Source organism: Passer domesticus, chromosome 2 (genome assembly GCF_036417665.1).
Source record: "Passer domesticus isolate bPasDom1 chromosome 2, bPasDom1.hap1, whole genome shotgun sequence".
In the NCBI taxonomy this organism is placed as follows: domain Eukaryota; kingdom Metazoa; phylum Chordata; class Aves; order Passeriformes; family Passeridae; genus Passer; species Passer domesticus.
The window spans coordinates 28,728,615-28,753,194 of NC_087475.1; the positions used below are offsets into that span (position 1 = coordinate 28,728,615).

The 24,580-nt window shown below is 37.1% G+C and overlaps 1 protein-coding gene and 1 long non-coding RNA gene across 2 annotated transcripts in view; one reads left to right on the forward strand and one right to left on the reverse strand.

Moving 5' to 3' along the window:
* The window catches only part of LOC135293595 (pinopsin-like), a 75,713-nt gene that overhangs the window by 30,271 nt on the left and 20,862 nt on the right, over nucleotides 1-24,580 (reverse strand). Inside the window, exon 2 of the mRNA XM_064407971.1 lies at nucleotides 18,765-19,090. Coding sequence (XP_064264041.1) covers nucleotides 18,765-19,090 — 326 coding nt within the window. The remainder of the gene's footprint in view (nucleotides 1-18,764; nucleotides 19,091-24,580) is intronic.
* Nucleotides 1-24,580, forward strand: part of LOC135293596 (uncharacterized) — a 56,373-nt gene that overhangs the window by 17,684 nt on the left and 14,109 nt on the right. Inside the window, exons 12-16 of the long non-coding RNA XR_010355684.1 lie at nucleotides 11,013-11,099; nucleotides 12,853-13,267; nucleotides 15,222-15,376; nucleotides 16,673-16,732; nucleotides 18,783-19,032. This is a non-coding gene — a long non-coding RNA (uncharacterized LOC135293596). The remainder of the gene's footprint in view (nucleotides 1-11,012; nucleotides 11,100-12,852; nucleotides 13,268-15,221; nucleotides 15,377-16,672; nucleotides 16,733-18,782; nucleotides 19,033-24,580) is intronic.

The window sequence follows — 24,580 nt, forward strand, 5'->3', positions numbered from 1 at the left end:
TTTTCCCAGTCTGCAGTAATTTTTGAGATTTCCCCAACCCATGTGCAGCACCTGGCACTTGGGTTTGTTAAATTTCCAAAATTTAACAATTGGGACAATTGGTGTTGGGACAATGCTGTCAGTCATATGGTGTGATTATTGGACTGCAACTCCTGCAAGGGCAGGAGTTGGACTTTGATGATCCTTTTAAGAGTATCTAATGGACTTCTCTTTCTAAAACCAAACTGTTAATGCAACCCAAATGATAGCGAGCCTTTACACCTTTAATCTTCTCATGCACACTGATGCTAGAACATATACAATGAATAAAGAAGGTCAGGATGAAACATGAATTATCTATGACAAGAGCACCATGAGCTCCTTGTTTAATATATGGGAATGTGTTCACTGTGTTAGTCAAGTTGCTGCTAAAAGCCCTTTAGCAGTAGAAAAAAGAATCCTGCATCTAAGAGGATTATAGCGTTCCTTAAGTCTTCCATAGAACTTGGCATGATTTTAGCATCAATAGCAGTTATGCTTTAAGAGCACTGTACAAAGCTGTGAATTTTGTATTTAAAGCATCACTTCACCTTGAGGCATCAAGGAAGCTAATTCCCATTTCAATAACAAAAATTTACAATAAAACAAGTCTTCAGCTGATAAAATATCCTTCCTGTGGACTTAAATTCCTACACTTAACAGTGACATAAAATAATTAGCTATATGGCTCCTTGTCTGGTTTTATGGCTTCTGCCTTCTGTATTTATAATTTATAATATAATCATCCTATTACCTCATTATGTGGCCCCAGCTGAGCAAAATGCTTATGTGCGTGTTTAAATCTCAGTTTGCTCACTGAATATATTAGTGTAAATGCTTTGTAGAGTCAAGGCCCATTGAATTCTAAGATGACCCAAAACAGATGTTTCTGTTCACTCTCCATTTCCACAGGACAATACATCTCTTCAGTGTTCACTCATTTTGAACTGAGCCACCTAACTGCTAACAAAGGAGGCATTTATTTTCTAAGCCAGTGAACCCTCTTTTTCCACGATTGCCTATTTTAAACAACTAAGTATTTAATCCCCCTTATTATTAATCTGTACACTACTGGATCTGGGGTAGCTCGCACTGAGAAATAGATTACTTGGAGAGTATGTTTCCTACAGCTATTTAGAGCTTTATCTGCTTCGGAGGTGTGGTTGGTTTTTTTGCCCTTATTTCCTTGTTTTGCCTGAGGACAGAATCCACAGAGATGGGAGAAGCAAAAGCTCATCAAAAGTGACATTTCAGTCACTGTTTAGTTTGACTGCAAGGTTTAGTAAAAGTTTGTTCATACCAATAAATGGAGGCCATATCTGATTTTGTTGTCTTACTTGACTGGTTCATGATGGAAGAAGAATAATATTTTTCCAGCTTTTTCCGCTACTGCAGCTTTTGCATAAAAAGTCTAGATGCCTTCTGTTCATTTCAAGAAGCCGTAGCAGACTCAACGTTCAAAGACTGGCAGACTTCCCTCACATAGTTATGAATATTTTACTTATGTCTGGTTTTGGTAGTACTATCGAATACTTGATCATGTCAAAACAAGCACTTATAGCTGACACTGAAAGATGCTGGTGGCAACAAACACTGCTGCTCATAAATAGCCTTTTCTTCACTGTGCAGTTCTGAAGTAGTGAAGTAAACATGGTTATATGAGTGTAAGATGCACAAATACAGATAGAGGAATAATGTATCAGCCATGATGAAAAAAGTACTTTGTGCCCTGTTTCCATATTGCTTGTTTAGAGTGAGCTACGTAAAGGATGTTTACAGCACCCACTATTTAGATACACAGAGTATAGTAACTGATACTATTTTCTGTCTTAATAAATAGCTGGAGAAAGAGAAAGTGACTTGAAGAACAAAACACAAACAGGATCCCTGATTTCTAAGATGTTATGATGTACATGTCCCCTGCTTGAAGTGGCTCTGGATGGTGCATATTCTCTCCATCTAGTGGTTAGATGGATGGGGTGCCATATATTCTTCATAACCTTTCAAGATGTTCACAGCTGAAAATGGGTGCAGTTAAAATATGAAGGAAATGCTTTATGAGAAAAAGCATGTAGCTACATTAAGGGAGGAGGAGAGACTAGGGTAAATGTGACAAAGAAAACACAAGGGAATTCAAAACAGTCAGGTTAGATCTTCACCGTTGAAGCTTTCCCTTCTTGACCACTAATTTCGGCCCAGATCCCTCTCCTTACATATGTAAAAAACCCCAGCTTGCCCATGGGTGATGGGAGTATGATGGACTGACTGGATATGTGCCTCTGACACTGTGGGCCTTGCAGCTGCCTCCAATCACTGTGAAACATGGGCGGTTGTGTTTTAGATACTATTGCTTGTTAGAATTTTGAACAAAACTAACAAAAATAAGATGTTTTCTTGTATAGCAGAAAACATTCTAATTTTCTAAATGCTTACAAATGCTCAGATGGATGAGCTTGTTGGGAGACTTCCAATTTCTACCCCCTGTATCCTCTCTGATGGAAGACCCTAGATCTGTGGAAGCAATGATGCTTGAAAACTTGTAAATTCTAGATACAAATAGCTGAGGGAGGGATATAAATGCCATTTCTTCTGTATTTCAGCTTTACACCAAATTATAGCCTAAAGTGGAGGCATCTAGATGCAGAGTCAGCTTCATCATTAGAAAATAGAGCAAAGGACTATAAAAAACCCCAGATATATGTATAGGGCTTTTTTAGTAAAGTGTCTCTGAATTATACTTTTACCAGCATACATGATTGTTCAACTCCAGATTAAACCAATTCTTTTCCTTTGTCTATCTTCTGAAGTTGGACATAACATTTGAAAAGAAAAGGAAGTACGTGTTTTCTAGTGCAAGAGAAACACTGACATACGCATCCCAAAGTACAATAAACTTGCACTAAAATATTCTCTATGTGAAAACAAATGCAAAATGTGAGAGAGTCAGCAAAGTTTTGGGTTATAGCTGTTGTTACATATTCACAAATCTGGCGCTCTGAAAGTTTATATTACTTTGTCAGATGCACATTAAAATAAATAGCAGCTGGTGAAGACAAAGGTCTGAATTTCTCTGCTTTCCTACCATTTCATTTTCATGTTGTCATAAAATACTCTAGTATCGTACATTTCCTGTTACTGCGATGAAGTGATTTTACTATCTTTACAAATAAATATTAGGAAATCCATGAATTGTAATGAATTTAAAATCTTACAGCCAGAGGGCTGGAAGGATTCTCAAGGGATTTGGTGTTTGTCCATCATAGCCCCTTCCCCCATAAGCACTAAATGCAGGACAAATACTCCTCAATCAGCCTGAGATTTACTGTCTAGTAGAAAGATATTTCATACCCCTGAACAACCTCCTCCATGATTTCAACACCTATATCCTTACAAACCTTTTAGTAACATCTGATCTAGACCTTAATTTCTAGAAAATGTTTCTTTGTGTCTTTCCATTAGCGTAAGGGTATGCAAGCATGAGTCACAACTGCTTCTCTTTAGTAGCAGTGTTTTTACATTTGAAAATGTTCACATATCTGTTCTCAAAATGTGCATATTTTGCTTTAACAAAACCAAGAAGACAGAACAGAGCACAACCAAGGTCAGAGGTCAGGTGTTCCACACCTCTGCTCACCCGTCCCACAATAAGATCTATTCTGTTTGCAAAGGTATCATGTTCCCAAAACCACACATTTTTTGGGACTCACTATACAAATTATATCCCTTAAACTTCACTGATTCCAGCCTGTATTTTTTCATCTTGTATGATTTCTTGTCGTGCAAAACCCTGCACTTGCACTGACCAAGTCTGATGTTTACTGAATTTTAATTATAGACCAATATCATTAATGAAAGTGCTGAAAGCACTTGACAGATCTCTATGAAATAGGCACCTTAAAGGGAATCCTCTAACACAGTATTTACCTAGTTGCTAAGGGCATGTCATGTGCAAAGAACTTGAGTTTTATCACAACTAGTTTCCCTTTTATCCTCTAGACCAGTTTACCTGTCCAAATGTGAGTACAGTTGATTCTGGGCAACTTTTGAGCAACTCTTGTTGGCAGCTCCAATTCAGAATATTCAACTACAAAGACTTCAAAGCATATTTAGAGTAGTGAGAGGAAGAAAAATATTTTAAAAACACCTTCTACCTCCTGTCTGGTGTTGCCAAATTGTGACTTAATGGGGTGTCCATAGAAAGGAGGTAGTTGGAAGTGTCCGGGTAGTGGATCATTGAGAAACAAACATCCTTGGCTGATGTTTCTGCAGTAAATGGCCAGACTGATGGAAAGAAAAGAAGGCGTTTCTTTTATGAATCCTACCAAGGATTAGTAGGCCACTACTAAGCCTGTTAATGCTGAGTAAGTGTTAAAATAGCCCATAGCATTCATCTGAAAAGTGGGGATCTACTGAGTACTTCCTGCTGACTTTTCAACAGTCTACCAATGGTCCTCACTGAAATACAGTTCACCAAGCTTGCTTAAAGGCAGGTCAGTGATTTTTATAGAGTCACCATCATCACTTAAGGAAGACGTGGCAGTTTTATAGCATTAATAGCCCAGCTGGCAGCTTACTGGCATTTCTAGGAGAAAAACAGGCGTTTCTAAAAGTGATGAGATGTGTTAACTTTACCAGACTTAGACAAATTCCTGTCATTTCTCTGCAGAAGGAGCACAATACAGATAGTGCTGACACACAATTGTAAGGTATACTGATGCAGAATTGTACTGTTGCTAGGGAATAGAAATAGATTATACGTTAAAAATAAGATGTGCAACTTCGCAAAACTTGGTTAGCTGGCAAGGTCCCTTTCATTTTTGTATGCAAACTGTAATCATGTAAAAAGTAAAACACATCTTCCTGATAGGCATACTTACTTTGGAAAAAAACAGTGAAAAATACCAGTAGCCCATCAGGTTATATTGGCTTTGAAACTACAAATTCTTTTGAATCCTGACAGGTCTGAGCCTGTAAAAGAGTATTATTCCAGCAAGGAAACAATTTTAGTAAGAAAAAGACCAAAATAACCTCTTAGAAGATGACTGGGATACAAGATACCTTGGGTTTGGAATTTTATTTCTAAATAACATTGGTTTTCCCTGAAATTTGTTTCTCATTTGTTGAAGGGGAGCAGTATAGCAAACACAACTATATTGTTGTTACTCTGCTGCTGTACAAAAGGTAGCATTTGTATAAATCATTTCTCCAGCACAGAAACACAGATTCCTGGGTTACAGGGGAACACGATGAATAACACAGCACCGATGACAACTGAAAACAATCAATACAGATCCCAAATTTTGTATCTAAGCAGAATAATCACTATCACTCTGTAATGGTTCATTTTACTTGCCATACATTCTCATGTACTCCAAGGGGACAGACAAAGATGCAGTAGAACAATGTTATGAATTATGAATTATGGTTGCTATTCTTTAGTATGTTTTGATTTATTTTTTTTTTTTCGGTGGTGATTAGAACCCTGAAAGAGTAAAGTGTGTCGGAACCTAGGACATCCCTATGGATGCCCTGGACAGCTCGAGCCCCTGGCAGGGGACTCAGAGACCCTGGCAAAAAGCCAAAGATACCTGTGCCTTTGATTTTGACCCATGGAGCAAATTACCAACTTTGTATGAAGAGTTACAAGTCACAAGAGTTTAAATAGAATAATGGTTAAGTTTGTGACTGGGTGAAAAGGTAGGATTTGGGGGTTTTTAGAATAGGGGTTCAGGAGGCAAGATGGAGGGATTGCCTGCCTTCTTCTTCTTCTTCTTCTTCTTCTTCTTCTTCTTCTTCTTCTTATTCTTCCTCTTCTTCTTCTTCTTCTTCTTCGCCACCATCTTCTGTGTGATGCTGGCACTTTTAGATTGGTCCAGAGTAGAGACAGACTGTCTAAAATAAGTGATAAGTATTGGAAAATTATTGTAAATAAAGTACACGCAGTTAGTATAAAATGTTAATACCACCTCAAGGGCATCAGTGTGCCGCAAACCGAGCTGCTAAGCAGACCTCAGAGGGTCAGAAAAAGGATGTATTAGATAAGAGAAAATAAACAACCTTGAAAACCAGAGCCATGGAATTCTGGCTTCTTATTCGATAGCTGGACTGGGAAAAAGAGACTTTCTAACTCTCGGGGTCATCTTGACCACAGAGATTCTGAGAAAAATGGCAGTTGAACAGATAGCAAATTGGTCTTTTGCCAGTGAGACCACTGACTGTATCCAAGAAGGCATCAGTTCACACAGCTGCAGTTTTTTTTCAGGAACAATCTAAAAGTAAGCTAATACAGGGGTTCCATTAGAATGGTTCAGTCAGCAAACATGATGAGGTAGCTATACCTTAATGTGTGATTTAATTTAGATGAAAACAATTGTTATTGGCAAGCTTCTTGTTGACTGAGACTAACAGGAATGAGGAGGAGAGAAAAGGGCAGGAGAGGATGGAAGAAGAGGGGAAAATGGTGGGGGAGGGAGGGAAAGGAAGAACAAAGGAAAAGAAAATGGGAAGGAGAGAAGAAGGAAGGAATTGGTGTGATACTGTCTCACTTGCTCACTTATAGAGTTGTACTTGGAAATTCAGAGCTCATGTACTGCTTCTGAAACACTACCTATACACACAGGGCTCGCAGTGATACTCTATATGGACCAGGATGCTTTCCAGCTTGGATAATATTATATTAATAATGTTATATTAATCTTGGAATCTGGGATTTCACCTTGAGTGTCTGAAATGTAAAACCATACTTGAAAGATGATCACATCTGAATGTTGGTTGCTGAGGATATTTCTCACTTTTAACCTCTCTTTGAACACTACTTCTGTAGCTCTGATAGCATTTGTTAGCCCTTTTGTACCTTTCCTGGTTTTCTTATATTCTTTTCAAATAGATGACCAGTACACCTTGCAATATTCAAGTTTATACAATGTTTATTATAAAAACATTGGGGATGTTTCTTTCAATCCCTTTCCTAACAGTTTCTAACATCTTATTTGTTTTGATTTTCCTGAATAAATAATTTATTTTTTCATTAAATTATTCAAACTAACTCTACCATGTCTTTGAAGGGTGGTAACCAAGAGCCTTTTATCCTACATGTATGTATATATATGGTGTATGATGGATTTACTTTGCAGAAATGACGGTACCTCAGGTGCTCTTACCACCTGGTATTGCCCACCCCACCCCTGATCTGTGACATTGCAGACAAAGCTACTCACATGCCTTGCTCTCAGCTTTCCTGCTTCAGACAATGGTTGTTGGCCATTGTCCCTTGCTTTCCTAATGAACTTCACTCACTTCCCAGCTGATGATCTCCATGGATATTTACTGTAAGTCTACTACAGGGGGGCTGTAATTACTGAGGATGTCACACACTAAGGATAGGCATTCTGCACGTGGCAAGTGGTCAGATCTGTGTTTTTCTCTTTCAATCTGCAAACTAATACTATTTCCAATTGCATAATATATTGTTTATTTTGCAAAGAAGAGATTGGCACCAGAACAATTTTTTTTTAACAGCCTAATTTTGTTTTGGATATGCTGGGTTCTTGGTTTTTTTTTACAATTACATCCAGGAAAAATCAACACAGATATTTTTATATAATTCCCTAGAATTCCTTCTCATTCTTATTTCAATAAGGTCAATACATCTGGGACAATTAGTGCCTATATCTATATATCTATATATCTATATCTATATCTATATCTATATCTATGTACTATTTTTGCAATGGTTCATTAACAAGTCCAACCCTCTTCAAGTCAGTATTTATTAAATAAAGATATTGCAAGTTCAATTCACTACTGAGCAATACTTTCATTTTTGCGTTTTGGGACAGAAGAATTCTTCACAGTGCAATGGGTAAGTAGGGATAGATATAGTTAGAGCCAGTAAAAACCTGTCCAGTGTGAATTTAATGACCTCAGAGATGGTGTAGTCATATAAAATTCCACCATTCTTCTGGAAAGGCTGAAACTAATCGAGCAATCCCTGTACCTCCCTAAGGAAAGGTCAAAGTAAAAAGAAGAATGAGTTAACAAGATGATTCAGTAGGCTGGAATTGTATTACTTTTAACTTGACATTTAGACTGAATTAACATCCTGAACTTACTCGGCAAGCAATGGAGACCAAAGCAAATCCATTTAATTATATATTGAGAAAATCCAAAATGTTCCAGGCTGACATGGCTAAGCACCTACTGAGCCTTGACCATCCTGGAGCACAGAAGCATAAGCAAGGCAGAAGAGCATTTACACTGCTGAATAGTGAAAGAAAACATAAAAAAGGAAATTCTCCCAGGAGTAGCATGCAATTAACAAAAGGCCAAGGCCAGATTACCAACCACAGTTACAAATTTTCTTCAGAAAGATTAAAGATTGATGCAGAAAGGCCAGGTTAGAGCAACGTGAAAGTCAATTCTTTCAACTTGACATTTTAACTGAACTGAACATTTATCCTGAAGTTGCTCAGGGAGTGAGAGAGAGAAAAGTATCAGGTAAGGCCTTTAAGGACTTTTATTGAGCTTGCAAGCCATAACAATGGAGAAAGTACAAAAATTATTCAAGGTGAATTTGTTAAATGAATATTCCCAGAGATAGGTGTTTTTAAATGCCCAGCTGAGGGCAACAGAGCAGAGCAGAGTGCTACTGGTATTTAACCAGGGATAGCTGCAACCAGGAACTAGTGGCAATAGTCATTCTATTTTCTGTGCAAGGCAGTAGCTTGTATACAGTGTTTTGCAGACAAATAACCAAATTTTTAAGTATGTTTAATGGGAATAAAAAAATGTATATACTTTGGTATACTCCAGGTAAGAGAAATTCCATTCTTTATGGGAATGTTTGCATGATTTTTGTTTGTCTGATTGTTTTTTATTTAGTCTCCGACTATTTATTAATTTCTTCCTTTTTAATTTCTGTGCAGGTTGGTTTTATTCAAACTTTGTTTTTGTTTAATTTTTAATAGGCCAGATATGAGTAGCCAGATTTCAGGTAAATGGAAATCTATCTTGCCATGTTTGGGGCAGTTTCAAGTGAAGTGTTATATTACCAGATAAAATTAATATTGCAGCCTTCTGAAACTGCAGTGTTGTACCTCTTCTGCCATGTAAGTGACCATAAACAAAACAAATATTGCTGAGATCCCCTTAGAAAACACCTTACATGCTTTTTATTACCTTGGAAGATGTTTAGTTGACAGGTGTCCCATTTAAATTCAGGTTACCACTCCCAAGTACAGGAGAAGATCTGGAATATACCCTAAGGCACCCTAGCACCGACTCATCCGAGATTAATTCAGCTGTTTAGCAGATGTCAGTTATACTACTAAAAGTTCAAACAATCACCCATTCATTGTAAGCTCAGGTGACTCCACCTCAAGCCAGAGACCATTGTTTGCTGTTTTAAGATGCATACGGTGTAGACATTTTAAAAGAAGAACTATGGAAAAAAAAAAAAAAGATGCTCAATTAACAGGGAAGTGAAGCCTCAGGACCCTAAACACTATAAATTAAGAGTGAATGTTCACTCTTCTTAGTTTTATACCTGGAAATAACAAGGAAAGAATGAACTAAGACCACAAAGGGGATAGTGGTTAACTTACAATGAAAACTCTATGAAATAGAAAAGTTGGAGAGTCAAGAGATAAAAAATAACTTGAGAAGTAGAGTAAAATGCTTTATTGCATATTTCTCTGAAGGAAACATTGAATTTAAGATCTTATCTTTAACTTTCCTATCCTTTACCTGTGCACAGGGATATTGATTTAATGTATAAGGATTCCTGAGCTTTTTAATGCAAAGATCTTTATAATTCAGCAGCTGAAGAGTTCACCTAACAACTGCATTACCAATGAAGTGAAATTAAAATAAAATATCTGCCTAATAAGAAGAAATGTAAAACTGTCTACATGATGTTATAAGATGGGTATCAATTCTCCTGGGAAGGTTTGGACAAATACTCCTTCACTAAATGAAGCTCCCCATAAAGCAAGTGTCAGGGGCAAACTGGAAAGTGCCTGAACTGTATTTCTTTTCTTCTGCCAGGACCAGAAATTTTGAAAAGCTATATGCTAGTACTTAATTTTAAAAAGCCTCAGAAGCCTCTACTCCACATTGTTTACAAGGATGGGTTTCACTCTGCTGGAAGCTGCTCTTAACTGGGGTGCAGTGCATTTTCCCAGACGTGTCCAGGAGCAGCCACCTGGCCCCCACAAACTGCACCAGTTCTCTGCTGTGGCCACGGCAGTGGCCTTGGTCTGCAGACAGACCTTCAGAAGTGTTTCTCTGGGGGACAATGCCACACTGCTGCTACACGTTGGACAATTAATCTTCCTCCAAGTCTTCAGTCAGGGAGTTTGCCTGAGCTCATAAGTTAGTCTCTGAAGTGGAGGCAAACTACAGAAGAGTAAGTGTAGCTAAGTTCTTGCATGTTGACATGTAAATACAAACCTCTTCATGTTTTACAGTGCAAAACACCCTTCTGTACATTTAACCTTTCCAGTTTTATAAGCGGTGAGAAAAAGGAAAAAAAACCCAAACCCCTCACCAAATAAAAACCTCATGCTTTTTCTTATCAGGAAAAAGCTTTACTGTATCATACTCTGAACTGAGTTGTTATGAGTGCTTGGTATTGATATACATCATTTGCTGTAAACTGAAAGACTCATGAAACCACAGGCTATTTTTTTGTGGACATAATGCATCCAGAGATTAATGGATCAGGTCTTAAATTTCTATTAGCTTGTTATTAAAGATTATGACAGACTTATTTGCTCCTTAGTTTATCTAAAGTATGAAAAGTGGCAAACATAATGAATTCCTATTTTCTGACTAGCCATTAAATTGATTTACAATGAATTTGTACAGTGCCTGATTTACACAAAAGTTTTATCACTGCTTCTCTGCAAAACACAGGCAATTAACTAATGATTTATATTTCTGCAAACACAGGGGAAAGAAGATAATAACCTTCTCCATGTCTGCTTCCCTTCCAGCATGATCAGACCTCAAAGATCAATCTGATGACATGCTATAACATTCGGTCGACACTCTTTAATCAGAAATGCTGAGAACAACCCTGAGTGAGTATACCTGTCACCTGTGAGCTAGAAGTGTCTGTGCAAGCACAGCTGTTGATGTCCTTAAAGACTTTGAAAGGTATTCTATGTAGAATTGATTCACCACACCTTTACTCTCCTAAAAGATGAGACGGTGAACTTATAAGCCTTGCAGCTATACAAGAAGAAAATAAAATGTGAGCTTTCTCATTTATTTCTCAGGATTTGACATTTTTCTCCACTGTTATAGAAAACACTGAACTTCATTCCCTTGAGACAAAATCCTTTAATAAAAACTGGTATAAATGTAGTGCACAAAACTGAAATATTTTTTTGCAGTTGAAAGCAGAAAACCCCAAAAATCAATACTATATTTACAGTGTTTTCATGATAGCTACCTAATAATCACTTTGACTCCTGGGAAAACCCTAATAGTGATGAAAGAATACAAGACTAATTAACCACTTTAAAAATTAAGTATGCTAGTAAATCTTCTTCCTAGCTAATGAAAGCAACTTTTTATTCAAACAGGTTTCCCATTAAAATAAAATTTAAAAAATATCAGATAACAGGAATAATCAGCACTGTCTTCACTGAAATATTCTTGAAACAAAAATGTAAGGATATAACTGTCTGAAACATGAAATACTGGCATCTGAAAATTGCTGTTTATAAAAGTATGAATGTCGGAAGTCAGTGTCAGAATGCTACAGATTTTGCTCAAAAGTTATGCTCTGTTTGTACTTTATGTTACATTAAATAACAATGACATAATGGCACAATAATTTAACTATTTTAGCATTTTTTTGAAAATAATTGAAAACACATACCATTAAACATATAATAATTATCGATACACCACATCCTTTTTTAAAGGTGAAACTATTTCTTTGTTTTGTTATAATATAATTTGCTTATTTTAATGCTACTCATCTTATGTACCAGCCACTGAAAAAAAATTGCTGGTTTTGAGAATAATCTCCTTGATGTGATTTTCTTTCTCTACTGAGTACAGAGGGAACACAGAGTAAAAAAATAGGCTAGATAGAATTTTAAAATGCCTTGAGTTCTCATAGATAATTTCTGAAAATTTCTTCTCAGTACTATAGGAATAGTATAAGCTTTGCAAAGCCTTGGAAAATCAGTGTATATTCACAGCATCTTCAAACCATCAATGGAAAAAATGTATGGAAAAGGAAGGAAGGAAGGAAGGAAGGAAGGAAGGAAGGAAGGAAGGAAGGAAGGAAGGAAGGAAGGAAGGAAGGAAGGAAGGAAGGAAGGAAGGAAGGAAGGAAGGAAGGAAGGAAGGAAGGAAGGAAGGAAGGAAGGAAGGAAGGAAGGAAGGAAGGAAGGAAGGAAGGAAGGAAGGAAGGAAGGAAGGAAGGAAGGAAGGAAGGAAGGAAGGAAGGAAGGAAGGAAGGAAGGAAGGAAGGAAGGAAGGAAGGAAGGAAGGAAGGAAGGAAGGAAGGAAGGAAGGAAGGAAGGAAGGAAGGAAGGAAGGAAGGAATCTAGCTATGTAAAGAATGGTGTGAAGGTAAAGGAGAAAAGAAGCAATGGGACTCATGGGCTGTGAAGATGAGGGTGCTTATAGAAATTATAAAAAAAAATTTAAACAAAAAATGTTGATATGCAAGGATTTCTTATGTATGTAATACTATCTACAGATTGCAATCCGAGTCTAAATAAATTATATATTCAAAAGAATTTAATAACTTACTAAGAAATAGTGAGACACAGCTTTTTTTTTCTCAAGTATTTCATGACTTTTTTATTCCAGATATCAGTTCACCTACAGAATTCAAATAACTTTGATCACCTTTAGAAGCCAAGAAGACTTGAAAATAATCAGAACTTCAAAGAACTGATCACTGATCACAGATATATACTGTATGCAGTCTAATGTCTTTCAGTGCTCCTCTACTTTGAAACAACAAAAAGCAGTCAGCTTTTCTACTGGAGATATGATCTAGAAATTCTAAAAAGTTACAGTGTTACATGGGAACAGAAATTGCTCTCCTAAAGCCCATTCTTATGGCAAATACCATAGAATCAAACAATAAGAAAACAGTGTCTGTTATCACAAAATATTCCTGTTATCATAGAATCCAAAAAATGGTCTGTTGCCAGCTTTGAGTTCTGGCTGTAGAGTGGCTTGCACGTGAAGAATTTGGCAAAGGTCAAACAACTGCCAGGTAAGCAGATGTTGAAAATTTACTGCTAGGTGCTTGCTGAATGCTGTACAAAAAATTTGGATTTTTTTGTTGTTTTTTGTGATAGGCTGTATCACTTTATAACAGTTGATAATCCAGCCAATGCCTTTCATTATATTTTTTAAGTTTATTTCAATTCTCTCTGAGACTTCTATTTTAATAAGTTCCCTTTTCTTCATGACAATGTGACAGAAGACATATATTAATTAATTTGCAAACTAAATCTCTTTTTCATTTGAATGAGATGTCATTACTATATATTTATGGCAAGGTTTAAAAATTAAAGGCAAAAATTTTAACATTTTTATTCTATGACACCAGAAACTAGGAGGGAAAGGGTATATGAAGATCCAAAGGAAAGAAATAAAATTTAAGTGTATATGGCAAAAAATAACAAGATAGGCTTTCTAATGAGTAAATCTGTCTCTTTAGGCTTAGATGCAGCAAGGGTCAAACATACCTGAAATCAAGTCAAATCCCAAACATACTTAATCACATTTGAAAGGGATGATCTACAGGAACCATACAACCAGGTCTACATCATCTTCACTTGAATTACTTTGCTTAGGACTTATTTTTTTTTTAATTAAAGAACTAGAAAAATTTTGAACTTTGCTTCTATGACTAAAAATCTGGTTTTATTTAGGGTTCTAAGAAGTTAAGATTTAATGGTGCCTAATTGCTTCATCGCTTTTCTCAGTATAAATCGAAACTTCAGTGCCATCAAATATGAACTTTCAGAAAATCAAGTTTCTCCATAGATAGGCATGTGAAGCACATGAAGGAATGATGGAGCAATAGTTACTTCCCCATCATATTCTTTGTATTATGTGAAGATTTTTTTCAGTTTAAATCACTAAGCATTCTGCCCTAATGTGCTCTTGTCCTCCAAATGATCATTTCCAAAAGAGATGGAAAACTGGAAACATTCACAGTCATGGTCCTTCTACTTTGTTGTCCTTTCCTGACTACTTCAATGAATAATGATACAATAAATGCTTTTACAAATATTGTTTAACTGTTCCAAATAGTACAGATATAAACCAAGATTAAGGAATCAGAAATTATAAAAATTTACTTCTCTTCATTCCTTTTTCTATTAGATTTTCTGTGTGGGCACAGGAGATTTCAAAACCACCACTGCTGTTTATACCCAAATCTTTAAAAAATAACCTAGAGTCAAAATCTCAACATACAGATTTAAAAATTAGTTTCCTTTATAACCAAGTGATAATTTCACTCTGGGTCATTACTTTTGACATATGAGATGGAAGCACTTTTCCTCTGCTAAATTTGGTACTTTGAAATTTGGAAGAGGAGTAAGAAAGATTAATAGACAGCTCTCTACTGTGTAACTGTGACTTTCCCAGTTCCCCAACAAGATGACAAGACTAATAAAAGTAAGGAGATGGGACAATAAAAAGTTATATGGGTCTCCTATGATATCTGGAAGTCAGAAATAGTGTGGCACTTTTCAAAATAAACAAAAAAAATTGTTGTAAAGGGAAATAGTTGGGTAATTCCACTACCTGGACTCAAATTTTGGTCACTAGTTAAAACTAGATGTTTTTGAGGAATTAAGCAAGAGCAGGTGCATGACAGGATGGAGGACGAGACATACTGGTACGGCCAACTTCTACCTCATTTAGTCTTTAAATTTTCCCTTAATATTTTTTCTGTTTTCTTTCTTTTTTGTTTTTCAAAGACAAACTCAAAGTAGTCTGAAATAATGACAGGAAAAATAAACAAAAGAAAAACCATCAAATGATAGGACCATCAGGTCATGGTGTAAGTCCATCTACTCCAGAACTCCATAAAACATTGGTCCTTTGCCCACTTCAACACACAGTCTCATGCAGAGTAAGAATTTTTTCCTTACTCTGTTTAAGTCTTTGTGCTCTGCTTACAGTCCTTTTTCTTGTTTTCCATGTCCCAGCTACATTTCACAAAAAGTTCCAAGCTTTGTTCAAGCATGGCTTTCAATGAAAGAAGAGTGACAATGAGATGAGAGTCTTTAATAAAACCAAACTGAAAACTTTTCTTGAAACCTCCTTCTGGGACTTTTCTTGTCCTTGGGAAGGATTTTTGCATGTAAGTAGGAGATAATACGGGCTGAAGAGATCTCTTTTTGAAAGTTTTCCTAATTTTCATTAGGCTGGTTCACATGAGTTCTCTGGGTCCCTCAGTGGAGGATTTTAATCACAGTGTGTCTTTTTTGCTACAGTGATCACAATGCTAATCTCTGTAATTCCACATTTGGGAGCCCACTTTTCAAAGTGTAAACAACTGACAGTGACTTCAGAAAGAACATTCTTCCAGAGGGACTGAAAGAGTAGAGTCACAGAGAAGCATCACAAGCCACAAACTGAAAAATAAAAAAATCCCATGACTGTACAAGGAAAAATAAACCATCCTCAATTTCCTTCCCTTGTGCTGTAGAATGTGCATGAATAAAATACATGTGAATAAATTTTGTGAGGGAGAAATATTTGCCCCTTTGATTAGACCCAACCATCCAGATAAAGCCAGCCTGGAAAATAAATCTCATGACTTTAAAGAAAAATGTAATTCCTAAGGATCTTCAAGGGTGATAAATGGCAAGAGATGGTGGAGTGGTGTTTTAATGCAGTTAAATGGTATTTCCTATTAACATATTTATTCAAGGATGTTATTGACTTCTATTTCCTTGAAAATATGATCTTTCATAAAATCTCTATTAATGAAACCTTTATACCAGTACACAGTTTGCAGCTGACTTCATGGGATCTATTAATGCTTCAAGTGGCAAAATGCTACAGCACCTGACTAAATTTAGGAAGAAAAAGAGAAAGGCAGACCTATAATCATTGTTCATGCAAAGAAAAAATGAAGACACCATGCTAATTCTTGCATTAACTATCCCAAATATGTTCAGATATTTCTCCCACCTCAATAAATTTACACTGCACTATTAATAATGGCATAACTCCTGCACTCTTGATTTCAGGGTGCAATACCATTATTGCTTCAATGTTCTAACATAGAAAACTTCTATAGATCTGGCAAAATTATGAAATGCAGTCAGAAAATGTAGCAAGAAGCTGAATTTGGGACAATACACTTACTATGTTTGCAGTGCTCCCATATTTCTTCAAATACATACCACAGAGTGTTACAGAAGGGCTTTAATCTACAAGGCCAGAAAATGGCAAGATAATTTTTTTGTCCACCAGAAAGTTACAGTATTACAATGAATGTAACTCTCTTAACCTTTTTAAAATTATCCTATCTACTCTTTGTACTTTTATATAAGAACTACTATATGTTCATTTGCATATTGCTCATCTCTTCCTCTAGTTTGAAACATGACACAAATTAACATTTCATGAACTATCCTATTTATTACAGAACAGTTAAAGGACTTCAGACCAAAGGGAAAGAAGCCTGTTCTTCAGTGATTGTGTCATGGTATGTTCATTAGAAATTTATATATATGTGACAAAAAATTATGAAATGCAAGATTTTAGGATTATGGTGGCGAAAATAGTTCCTGGTACATCACAGAAAGCTAAGGACTGGTAAGTTTTCTGATTCAGATTTTCTTTTGTGAATACAACTTATCAAGAAAATCCTGTATAAGCACCAGGAAAACATTAGATATTTTGTGTAAAAATTTAGGGTTTAGCTATTCAAGACTTCAGAAATACTCAGGCAGCTCTTAGGACCTCTAGTCATAACAACTTTAAAGATATGATCTAATCCTCACTGAAGTGCCTTTGCATTTAACAAGTATTGGTTCCCAAAGGCCTGTCCCTCCAACAGGTTATGCAAGATTGGCTTCAATTTTCTTTCACTTCCACCATCCAAAATTTCTCAGGATCCTCCAACCTCAGCACCCCACAGGTTTTTGTATCACTCTGGAAGGCGTGAGGAGAATGGAGGAGAGAGGATTGTGGAAAATGCTCTTCCTCCCCTCCTTTTTTTCCCTCTGGACAGCTGATTAATCAATCAACCTAATCTACCCAGTCTACCCAGCCTTCACGACCAAATACAAAATGGCTGTAGAGTGCACATATCATCTCTATAATATTTTGTTTCTCTCAGTATATTTGCCACAACTTCTTGAGACCAATCAGGCAGATCAGTGAGATTATGAATGCCTTTGATATAACTGAATTAAAAAACAAACAAACAAAAAAAGTTAATAGAATAACACAAGTCTATATTTAGCACTAGAGGCTAAAGTATATGCTACAGAAACTTCATCCATGCAGGTATTTGTATATTGTGGATGATGACTGTTGTTGGGAAGAGCAGTGAGGGCTGAAGGAAAGAGAAGCCAAAATTTTAACATATATCTTCTGCATGGTTTTAGTACCACATCTTCCAAGATCCTGCTTCTTGCTTTGAGGTGATGGCAAAAGAAACTGCTGTCCAGAGATCAGATATGGACTAATACTTCAATTTAATGGTTTACAATAACAGTAATTTTTTTTCTGTATTAATATTGCACAACTTTTAAGAAGAGTACTAATGTGTGATTCATAAAAGGGATTTTTCTGGCCCACTCAGTACTCAGAGGAGCAGGTTTCCCATTTGGGCTTTAAGTGTTCTCAAAGTTTTGACAAATTACATAAAACAATCAAACTTAATTCCTTATGACTAATCAAAGCAAACTACATTCACTTTAATTCTGTAGGAGAGCCTCAATTCAGGGTTTTACTGCTTTTAACACCCTTAGTTAATTCATCTGAACACTTTGGAGAATTGGTTTATAGAGAACACCTATACATTAATTCCTGTCTCATCATTCATCATTAAGCCATTTTATTACTGTCCCAAGAGTATTCAAACTTCATAGTACCATACCCTTTTCAGGGTCTTTTGTTTCATTTTGGAATATCTGCAGTGCACCTTAAACCACTGAGAGAAGCATCATTGTAGCAGTAGTAGTAGTAGTAGTAGTAATAGTAGTAGTAGTAATGGTGGTTGTAGTTAGAAGGAAAATTTAAATGTTGCCTAGAATTACAAGGAGAAGCTGATCCTTGGGATAACTCCAAAAAATCACAGTAGAATTACATTACTGTAGAGTTAAGATTCCAGAGATTAAGGAGCAGAAATTATTAAATGTTATACTCCAAAACCAGGAAGAAGTATTTGCATGGATGTCTAATTCAGAAACAGGTAAACATGTATTTTTACTTCATTACAAATGCAAACTTCACTCTGATATGCTGGTTTTCCCATATAGTGTTTTCCATAGTATTACCAGCCACAATCAGTATCTGTATAATGTTATATCTTTGTTTTGATTGGAGCTTCAGGAGAATTAAGATTGCTGAAGACCTCATGCTCCTTCCTTGAGGATTTCTGCATTTTTTTCAATTTCATTTTGGCTTGCTGATTTGCTCTCTACCATTAGAACTTCCAAATTAGATGAAACAGAAATGCAGAACATGCCTGAGAGCAGTCTGCACTGTGACAGCAGGCAGCTGCTTACCTGTTTGACCGCGTACAGGAGGCGCCCGTAGCAGTACACCATGACCATCACGGGGACAGCCAAGCAGAAGATGAAGAGACAGATGATGTAGGACGTGGACTCCGCCGACTCTGAGGACCAGCGTACTGAACAGCTTGTGCCTGCGCCTTCTACCCCATAACTGCTCCAACCAAGCAGAGGTGGCACGGTCCAGACCAAGGAATAAATCCAAGAACCACCAACTGCCAGCAGAGCCTTGCCGAAATCATCACTGCGCTTGTGGCACAGGGTGAGCGTGCTGTAGCGCTCGTAGGACAGCACAGCCAGGGAGATCAGGGACACGACACCTGCAATGAACCAAGCAATAGAAATGCTTACTTCCACTATTTTGCATGTATCCATTTCAAATCCCAAGAAAGCAGATTATTTTTTTTGTTATTATATATTTGAAGCAACAGTGAAAACCATTTCCATTATTCTCTATGCGTTAATACTCACTGCTCCTGGTTGCTCTGTCCATCCTGTCAAATTTTGTTTAACTCAGATTTATCTTACATTGGAAGACTTTTATACTTGATAGATATTCATCTTTTAGTCAGGTTTTCAGCTTTATCTGTTTTAGTATTACTCAGGGGAAATCCATTTTCTATCTGAGCTAATACAATGGTGAAAGATTCCCTTGATAAGAACCAGTTTTAAAATCCATGAGCACCTTCAAATAGCATGTTGACTTCTACAAGGGAAAAAATAAAGAAAACAATAAAAAAAAAAAGGCAGAAAAGAAAAGAAAAAAGAACCTTCAGTTATGACCATTCATACATGGAAAAAACAGACAACCAGATCATGACTGGCAAGTTGCAACTTTATTTACATATATATTACACAATCAGCTTTAAAAGTGATTTATATTAATATTAAGCCCTAGGTGCCATAAACGCATTATATCTTGCTGAGGAAGGCTTTAAAATTTTGGTTGTAGGATATTTCCATTCTCTTTTTCAAGGTTTGGGACCCAACCCCCTCTTCAAAACTGTATGGTTTTCTGTGGTAAACTCTTAGTCACGACACAATGGGAAGGGTTTTCTAATTTCCCATGGCTTTGTTCTCCTTGCAGCTTCCTCAAAATTCTTGGTGACACAACACTGGATAACCACTTCCAGGATTTATGACAGAAGGAACTTGTTTGAAGAGCTTTAAAACAATATTTTAAACCCATATTTTCCAATATGCTTTCCAGTCCCCTTCCTTTTGCTCCTGTAAGAAGAAAAACTTGAACAGATCAGTGTCAGTCCAGCTCTTTCTACGAGTTTTTTCTTGATCTTTGCTATTAGCAACAGCCAACTATACAGCAGCACTGAGATATATAGCCTGCCAAAATCCTCTGCTTTTGAGTGGTACCTATTCCCAGCAAATGGGTTAAAAGAAAAGGTGTTCTTCAGGAGAATCCACAGCTGTAATCCATTTCCCCCATTTAACTGTCAGCTTCTCCTATAGCTCCTTCCCATGCATGGAACACAGGTGAGTCAGAGAATTCTCTTGGGAATAGTACTACTCTATCCTTTACCTGGAGAAAAAACCCACACAGGGCACAGTAGGATATTTTCCCCAGGCACAGCATTTTACTCCACTTTTCCTTACAATTCAGTGACTCATTTCTGAGTTAACTGGATGCAGGCACAGCTATTTCTGGCATCCTGACAACAATTTGCAGTTACTTAGCATAGAGCTGGGTAGGCAAAAGACCCATAGGAAAAGCAAGCACTGCTTGCTGCAATAGGATGCCTTATTTCTCGGGGGGAAAGAGAGCAAAAGGGTGAGAGCAGAAGACAACTTTTGAAGAAGAAAATGTCTTTCTTGTTACAAGAGTCTACTAAATTATTTTCTGTACATTACTGAGAAGTCAGTCCTAAAGAGTAGATACATTTACAGCTGTAATAGCTCCACTAAATTCAAGCTTATAAACTTGCTTTAAGGCTAGGCTACTTTAGAGACAGGGAGACTTTCTCATTATCCCTCACCTAATCTGATTTCCTACATAACATTGCTCTTGAAAGCCCTTGGACTCTACTGCTCTCTTCATGCTCCCAGCCCACACATAATTATCTTCACTTTCTTAGCATAGCTGCTTTCCATCTGCTTGACTAAAGAGCTCCTCTCTATCAAAAACATTTAGCTCATGTAGGCACCTAAGGCAAAAATCCAGATTTTACATTTGAAACTAAGGCCTCTATCAGGTGTTACAGAACTATTTCTGTTCTTTAGACTAGACAATCATGGACTAATAGAAAACTGTCTCAGGAACAAGAAATCTCTCCCTTCCCAGCAGGGTGCACTACAGCAAGGATCTATTGTTCTTGCTGTACCTCTGATGGCAATTGAGACTGCATTTTCCCAACTTTGATGGGATAGCAAGTGAGTGGTACTTTTGTTGAGCATATCCTACATTCCTGCATGTGTGGGGCTGCCTAGAAAACCCAGACGGGATGTTCAGATTTCTCTAGGTCCGGGCCCTGCATCCTGGACTTCTGCTTTCACTGCTGGGCTCTCAGGTCCAGCCTGGCTGCCAGCTCTGCCTGCTCATCCCTGTGGCCATGCTACTGCCCAACAACTTCTTCTGGTGTGTACTGTCATGATTTATGGCATCATTTACACTTCCTCTTATCTTCACCTATTGCCAAAGGAAGATGCTTAGCTTTTCTCACACGGGTATTTATGATGGATGGCTCTATGGCATGGCTCTGAAGACAACTGACCATGAATGCAGGATTACTTGTTTTCAGACACAGAAAAGTTCTGTCTTATACCAGCAGAAAACTAATGTTCAGATATTAAATTAGGACCATGGTGATGTCAGTCAAGAATAAATCAAATACTAGCAATTAGACAAACACACAATCAGACAACAAAAGTTGCCTTTAAATTACAGAAAATAATTTTCTTCTTTATATAGAAAATTCATGGCATTTAATTGCACATCTTGGCAGGAGTCAATTCATCTTCACTCACCTTATTATTAAGTCCCACTGACATGACACAAACTGCACTTTTCTCTGGAGGACAAACATTGTAATTTATGGAATCACAGACCACAAAAGTTCAGGAAAAAATTCCATTATTTTTGAGTTTGGCACAGTAAGACTTCAAGGTTTGAACTTTTTAATAGCACTACAATTAATACCACTGCACACTGAATTATATTACTTTCAAGAAAAGGGAAAATGAGGAGTACACAGAAGAGGTAGTTCATAAGAGATAAAAGAATTCAACATTCTTTAGGTGGTTCAAACTTAGTAAGTCCAGCTAAATTTTCAGAAAAATTAGAATTACTTTGAAAGAATTGGTGCTTTGAAAGATAAAAATATAAAATAAAAATCCAAAATCAAAATAAAAGATTAACAAGTACAAGTAGCTTTTTCCAACAGTGAGATACATTTGGTTGAATTGGGTGTGGGTAATTAAAACACCTATTACTCAGGTGAGGAAGAAACAGGAGCAACAGAGGCCACTGCAACCCTCTCTGACTTTACTCGGTGCGACATTGGCCAGTGAACACGTTACAAGATGTGCCCCAACACTGCAGCTCCAATCCTCCATCCAACCTTGCTAATGCAGGGCATTTCACCTTAACACAGAAGCCAAGGCTGATCAAATCCAAACCACAAGAGTAACCTTGTTGCAATGTTGGGACAGAGCAGTTCCAATGTCCCTGATTGCTAAGAATATCCTCAGCTTTTTAATTATCAAAAAAACCAACCAAGCAGGTTTTTTCAAATCTCACTCTTTTATTAGTTCAATAACTGAATCCTAGAAATACACCACTATCCTCTCATCAATTATAACACATACTCATGTGTTGGACTGAAACAACATTGTTTCATAAAAAAGGCAAAACCAGGTTTTGTGTTCAGTACTTAATTTAACAATGGCTAGAAATAAAATATGAGGATCAGGTGTCAGCTTGCAGTGAATGAGCTTCCAGCAAAAAACTGATGACTGCCTTGTCCTTTACTGCCTGCTTTTCTTTAGCACCCAGTGTCATCCTCTCCGTAATTTTTGCAGGTACTTATTTTAGACTAACAGGCTTGTTAGTCCTCAGCCCTTCCTCACGCCTTTCTTGTAATCTGTTTTGGCTAAAGTGGAATAAAGCCTCTCAGTTTTCATTATTCCTCCTGGCTTTGCATACAGAGATTTCTTAATGCCAGGTGCATTTAAGTGTTGTGACCTTTGTTAGAAATCCTGCAGCTATCTGGTATTCTATTTGATGCACTATCTGTTGAAGTCAGAGGAACCAGTGAGAATCTCAGCTTAAAGACACAAAGCAATTACATACTTCAGGATTGTCTCTGAAGAAAAGACTTGAGTGCAATCTCCATGGCCTTAGTAACAAAAAAAACCAAATTAAAAAAATTAATGTAAGCTATAAAAAGAAGAAAATAATTATAATTCTTCATGCCAATGTTTCATTTATTGAGTAGTAACATTTATGACTGTGCAGACTGTGTATATTAATTTCAAATGAATAATTTTTTCTAGAACTGCAACAAAATTAGGTTCACAAATTGCAAATCCAAATGGAATTTGCTTCCAACAAATATTTAGAGCCTCAAGCTGGTACCTAGACAAATGACTCCACAGGAGTCAATCACATTGAGAAATGTAATTTTCTCCCCCAACATTTCATGCACATATAGGAACAAAAATGAGATTCTAACTGAACAGTACTGAAAAATGTCAAAAATTCCTGTATGCAGATTGCATTGCAGGAATAGATAATTATTCAAAAGTTAACCATGGAAATAAGTGACTTTGAGACTAGCTGGGTGTTGAGCATAAACCTTGCTACATGGCAATTAGGTGCAGTGAGTAGAGTGCAAGAAATTAAATTTCAAGTCGTAAACCAGGACAGACATCTATTTATAGGGCTATTATCTGAGACATTATCTATTATTTACTTTTATTTAAGGATCTGTACATTTCTCCCTGGCAGCACAGCAGAGAGTATGCTGTGAAAGGCACAGCAAATCATTACACTTTGTTCCCTTGGGTTCTAGCTAAAAGCATTACATCTTCTTACTCATATTTGATGGTTTATGCTGCTCACTGATGTAGTTATTGGAAAGGGGATGCAGCTCACCCATGGTCTGGAGGCTATGAAAAACTGAGAATCCCAGGAATTCAGCCTACACTGGATCAATGTTTTGACTACTAACTTAGACATATTTGCCTCCTTAAATGGCCTGTAGGTCGTTAGACTACACCACAGTCAGAGTCCTGGGGCTTCCTGGAACAGTCCTGATTGTATGTTGAAAGGGATATCCTGCACGATGTTCCAGTTATCAAGGACCGGGGCAATGAAAAGGAAACACTGGTAACCTTAGGCAGACTGAGAATGGAGGAATAAAACAGCACCTTCTTCACCAAGAAATTAATGGAGAAAAACTAAATCCAAGTGCTTGCAAAAACCCAAGATAGATTTCCCACACCCAGACTCCATGAAGGTTGATTTTACCCACTCACAGGCATTGTCTCATAGCTTTCATTCACTCACACTCTCACACCCACAGGGTCTGTGCTTAAGAGGTCTTGTCTAGAACTTCTTTTGTGCAACAGAGAGAACAAGAGACTCCAGCTATCAGAAACCCTCCATTCTTACAAATCCTACCCATATAATTCTTGTATGTCTGAGGAGAGTCTGCTGCTCCCTGCTGGCATTTCCTTGAGGTCATGCTCCTCTCAGTAGGTGCAGGATCTTCCACCCATGAGTAATAATACTCTGTTATTATCAGACACAATCCTTCAGGCTTGGCTGAGTCAATACCTTTCACTGCTGGAAACAG